The sequence below is a fragment of the Cyprinus carpio genome, chromosome B5 (genome assembly GCF_018340385.1).
Source record: "Cyprinus carpio isolate SPL01 chromosome B5, ASM1834038v1, whole genome shotgun sequence".
NCBI lineage: Eukaryota > Metazoa > Chordata > Actinopteri > Cypriniformes > Cyprinidae > Cyprinus > Cyprinus carpio.
The window spans coordinates 2,593,210-2,599,209 of NC_056601.1; the positions used below are offsets into that span (position 1 = coordinate 2,593,210).

Here is a 6,000-nt window from a genome sequence, read left to right on the forward strand (position 1 = left end):
ATGGTTTGATTTTATTTTTTAAATATTAAAAATATCTGTACAAATAATTTGGATTTATATATATATATTTTTTTTTTTTTAATCAATATAATAAAATGAAAAGTTATTCATTAAAAAGTTATACTTAGTTATTAAGTTGTAAGTATTAAATTTCCCCTAAATGTACTCATTTTAACTGGCAGACCATAAAAAAAGATATCCAGTGAATATTTTTCAACTCTGTCCCCAAATAAGAATCTGAATCATGAAGGTCTTAATAGACTATAACTGAATAAATCTCTATTCCATCTTGCTCCCTCCGCTCTAATACTCTACAGGGACTTGCATGAATAAATCTGTGTGTGTATGTCATTGAAAAGGCCTCCTCCCATTTACAGCCATTACGAAAAAGAGATGATCAGCACTGCAGATAACCAACCCAGTGGCAGCAGAATGACGTCAGCGATTACACACACATTTTTCTCCCTCTCACATCACCATTAATCACACGTGCTGCCACAGTACAGGGTGGAGACATAAGCAGCTGAAGCTTCTAACACACATCCGGCTTCAGCAAGTTTTAAATCTGCACTGCTTAAAAAGACTAATTACCCCCACCACGGTATAACTGCGCCCCCCTTATTCTCCATCCACAGCCATGAATGGCTCTGGCTGAAGCCCAGAACTGAGACAGAATAGGGGAGTTTGTGATTTCAGGAGCGACTGTCTGGCTCTAAGAGTTGGGACACTCATGAAGACAAACAAGGACAGAATAAAAAAGCAAAGTAAGAGGGCAGGAAAAACAGGTTGGAGTGCCTAGGCCCGATGCAATATAAAACAATGTTAGATTTTCTTGCATTTGGTTCAGTATTAACTTGTATGTCCTCATTCCACTGTCATATGGGTGTCAAATGGATGAGTGAGAATGGGCGACACAAAATAATAAGAGACAGACAAAGTGAAGGAGAAAGAGGAGTGATGCTCACCTACGACCCTGTCTCCAGCTTTAATGCCCATCTTCCTCATTGCAGCAGCGACGAGAGCGACATCACGCCTCAGCTCTCCGAAAGTCACCTTGACGATCTCTTCTTTTGCCTCAGCTAAAAAATAAAAAATAAAAGATTATTTTTTTTAATTGTAACTTTTATAAATCTCAAACATGCTAAACAGACATGTGAGAAAATAATAATATTAAAGAAAAAAATAAAGAAGATAATACTTTTTAAAATAAAATGATAATAATAATTTATTTTTAATTTAAAGGTAGGCCTATATTTAGTTACATTTTCTTAATAATAACCATCATAATAAACACCAGCATTAAAAATTTGGGATTTTTAAATAGGCCTATTTTTGCAAGAAATCCCTTTTTCTCACAAAGGCTGCGTTTATTTAAAAAATAATAATAATAAAAAAAAAATTGCAAAATATTATAACATTTAAAATACCCGATTTCTCTTTGAATATATTTCAAAATGAAATTCACATCTGCGATGGAAAAGATTCATTTTAAACAGCAGAGTCAGAAATCATTCTAAAATGCTGATTAGGTGCTCAAGCATCATTTCTTCAGTACTGTTGAAAAAACAGGTGTGCTGCTTACTGTGTTTGTGAAAATCATGATATATTATTTTTTCATATTTGTTGGTAACACTTCAGTACAGGGACCAAATCTCACTATTAACTAGCTGCTTATTTGCATGTCTATTATTAACACATTGGCTGTTTATTAGTACTTATAAAGCACATTTACATTTACATTTAATCATTTAGCAAGTACTTATATTTGTTTATTAGTATTTATAAAGCACATATTGTGCATAACCATATTCTACATCCCTAATCCTACCCAATACCTAAACTTAACAAATCACAACTAACTATTAATAAGCAACAAATTAGGAGTGTATTGAGGCAAAATTTGTAGTTAATGGTGAGAACCAGGCTTTAAAATAAAGTGACCTATTTGTTTTAATGAATCGAAATTTCAAAAGAGCTGTTTATTCAAAATATAAAACTTCTGAAAGATGATAAATGTGACTTTGGATCAATTTAATGCATCTTTGCATAAAAAAAAAAAATATATATATATATATATATATATATATATATATATATATATATATATATATATATATATATATATATATATATATATATATATATTATTATTTATTTTTTTTAATACATAAAAATGACTGACCCCAAACTTTCAAACAGTCCTGTATGTAAAACTGTCTCCATTATAATTCAATCTACCTTAGGCTTACTTTATCAGTGCATACAGTATCAACACACTAACTTTAATGAGCAACAAGAGAATTCTTTGCCATCTGTGACTGTGGTGCAGCAGAGACATCGCGGGTAATGTTTTTCATTACTGCACGTAATCAGCAAATGAAGTGTTAAATTTAATTTGCGCTCCAGAGTCCTAAGTAATCTACTTTTTCAGGTAAATGCACCTCCCAATTTCACGAGGACACAAGCCAATGACGCAGGTACATTTCTAATAGATGCCACTTTGGTAATTACATCCGCTCTTTCCTGGACCGCATCAGGACAGCCATCACAATATAAAGCACAACCACGTGCATCCCGCCCCTACACAGACGCTAAACCCACAAATCAAATTACAGACAGCATAATTCAGTTAGGGTTACGTTAGCCAGAGGACCACAATGACAGATTCTATCTATACAGATAAAACACATATGCACACAGCGCCGTTGCTTTTTAAAAGCAGCCATTTGTGCATAAGGTCAGATTGACAAAGGCTCAAGGAGATCAGCAGACGTACACAATCTTGTTTTGAATTGGGAGACGTTTGGTCTTGGAGATATATTGGTAATGAAATGTTTAGCAGAAAAAAAAAAAGATGCAATGGCAACCAGGGTTCAAGAGCATCAGGATCAATCAGAAAGGATGCATTTTGCAATAGTGGCCAATTTAACCTGCTTATTACCGAGCAAGTAAGCAAATAAATAGATATGAAATATTGATTTGAGATTGCATTATTTCATTCAGAGTCAAACTAGCAAAGTCTAGGCAATTATGCTGACCATGCTCAGTAATAGTTCTGACCACAGAATGCTGAACGAGAGCTGAAGGAATAAACTGGGCTAGTTCAGAGATTGGCTGTGGCTTACTTGCAGCATAGAGAGCCACTTTGTCTTGGTCTTTGTGTTTGAGCAGGTTCTCCGCATAATTCAGTCTGCTGCCTTTAAACCACTCAGGTACATCGGATATCCTTTTAGACACATCGACCACCTGAAACAGAGAGTGAGCAAAATCACACATCAGCCTGTTAAAATCATTTCTCTTTTTTCATTTTAGTCATGTTTATGTACTTCATGGTATTTACTGATATTTTGAATTAGCCTTTATAATTATATTTTGTTATTTTTTATATTTCTGTTTAGCTTCCAATGTATTTTTATTTCAGTTTTAGTAATTTTAGTGCTAAACTTAAAAATTTTATTTACGCTGGTTTGAAAGAAGACATTCTAGCCATCAGCCCTGCTTTGATATGAACAAACACCCTTCCCGATTATTAGTTTGTTTAACTACACAAACATACTGCAATCCATGTGGTCATAAAACTGAATGATAAAACGATCTTTGAGTCAGCAAATAATCAAGACAGAGCATGCGGTAAAATATGAATAGACAAAAAGCCATATATAGACTGCAGATTGTGTTGTTTTATTATGTTTTACCACATGACCCTCCTTAAGTAAAACTACAGCTGTCTAAGACAGAAAAGCCCCAACACACCCTCTTGATTTGAGCTTTAAATATTCCCAGCAGTAGTTCTAAATGGTAATAAATTCATAAATGTTTATTAGGAAAAAGTTGCACGATTCATGCGTGACTAATTGAGTTTGTCCATCATCTCTGTCATCTATTGCACGTATACCTCCACAGAAGGAAGACTGAAAACCAATCACAACGTGACAACTACTACATCTTCAGAAGTCTACATTTATTATTCGTTGTCACTGTGACATCATTTTGTGGTAACGTGAACCTGGGAGCCACTCATCACACAAGAGGAAATGATAAACAAAAACATACAAACCGTCTAGATGCCTATAGATTTAAATATGAAAAGTGTTGATTTATATACAAAGAAGGACAAAAACATGAGTAAAAAAAAAAACCTTACCTCCTCATACATCTTTGAACAAGTGATGCCACCGAATTTCCAAACCTGTGCCCAGAACTCCGGATAACTGTCCACTGACCACTGATACAGGTCATTATAACCAGCTTCAAAATAAGAAAAGAAATGATTGAAAGTACCATTAGACAAAAAGCATGGATTATCTAACTTTAATTTAGCTACAAATCAGTACTGTAAACACAACACACTTATAACATTTGACATTCTTATTTTTTCTTACTTGCAACAATTCACAATATTCACTGCATCAGTTCTATTTTTCTAGTAGTTACACATAAACATACTACTAAAAAAAGAGGACAAATGTAATAACTTAAGAATTAACTATTGAAAATAATCTGACTAATGTACAGACATGTCCCTTTTAAATCATAACAGGCAATATTCAGACAAGTGGTCAACCATTATCAGTTTATAAATAGTTAAATCTTAACATTTTTCATCTTATATATGTTTACTAGTGTCAATTTCAGTTATCTAGCAAGTACTAGTATTTATTGGATAATGATAAATATGTACTGTATCTTATGAATATTACATTGTGAATACACTAGAAAAGCACTATTCAATTACTTACTAGTAACATGCAAACAAATACGTGTTTGCTCATAAATGAAACTGATGTCACGCCTGCTGAGGTACGTGTAGATGATGATGAGATTATGGAAATATTTACTGCATAGTATGACGGACAGTACACTGTCTGTCTGTTTTGAATTTCTGGTTTTACAGCTCATAGTGTGTACATGCATTGAGATGTGGCATGCACGAATGAATGGAAATATGTGGCCAGACATCCCTTCCTATCAAACTTATCCTGGAGAAATTCTACTTGGGCAAATTTACCACTGAAAGCATAGTTAGAGTGACTGTTTTTGCTCAAATGTTGCCATGGCATAACCCATGACGAGCTATTAATGGGATTAACGCCACACCATTGCACTATGTGTTGTTTTTCTGTGGAATAGGGGTGTGTTGTTAGCTAGCTGATGGCATACTGGTGTGCATCCGTTCTAGCGCAGGTTGGCTCTACTCACCCAGATTCACCCCGAAGTCCCGGTTCACTTGAGTCCGGAATCGGTCCATCTGTGTGTTTCGTTTAGAGTCCGGGTACCACAGAACCTTCGCCTCCATAATCTCCTCGCTCTTGGCCTCCGTGTCTTTAGACATGATGACAGGACGACACGCGTCGATAAGTCGTGAATAACCTGAAAAGTAACGCGCTATGGGAGTTGAACGGGCCGATCCGGTGCAGCTCTGACACATGGGTCACTTCCGAGCGTCAGTGGCACATAATCAACAGCGGCGGCGGAAGCCCCGCCCACTGCGCAACCGCACACCACCCTGCCAACCTCCGTTTGTTCTTCCGCTTTGTTTGTAGTGCCAGGTTTTTACACTAATTTCTGTTTATGCTTCAAAAATAATTCTGAAGGAGTTTCTATTGAATAAATATATATATATTTTAGAAGTTAATGGACAAGCATTTGCATTTGCTGGCTAGCACATTCAAGTTGGACGGTCTATCTTTTCTATCTAAGATAAAAGGAAATCCGTCTTATTTCTGCCAGTCGGTTCATTTCTGAGAATCATCATCACAACTTCATGTCTTCGCCCGAGTGACAAGCTTATATTTATATAAGCACATAATTCGATATACTGCGGTCTTAAAATGATTTTTAAAACACATTTAAATGGCAATAAGGTTTGTTTGTAATACAATTAGACCCAGATTACTGTACTGATTAAAAACAAAATAATAAACACGTGAAAGCATAAATAATATACTCTAAACTTTTGTTTTTGGTACACTATAGTCATAAGGATTTTTTGAGATACAA

General features: G+C 35.0%; 1 protein-coding gene across 1 annotated transcript in view; it reads right to left on the reverse strand.

The window, feature by feature from the left end:
- The window catches only part of LOC109055307 (acetoacetyl-CoA synthetase), a 30,197-nt gene extending 24,697 nt beyond the window's left edge, over positions 1-5,500 (reverse strand). Inside the window, exons 1-4 of the mRNA XM_042723573.1 lie at positions 5,200-5,500; positions 4,145-4,248; positions 3,126-3,246; positions 966-1,079 (exon numbers count right to left, since the gene is read on the reverse strand). Of these exons, the coding sequence (XP_042579507.1) occupies positions 966-1,079; positions 3,126-3,246; positions 4,145-4,248; positions 5,200-5,428 (568 nt within the window). The 5' untranslated portion in view covers positions 5,429-5,500. The remainder of the gene's footprint in view (positions 1-965; positions 1,080-3,125; positions 3,247-4,144; positions 4,249-5,199) is intronic.
- Positions 5,501-6,000: the final 500 nt, after the last annotated feature.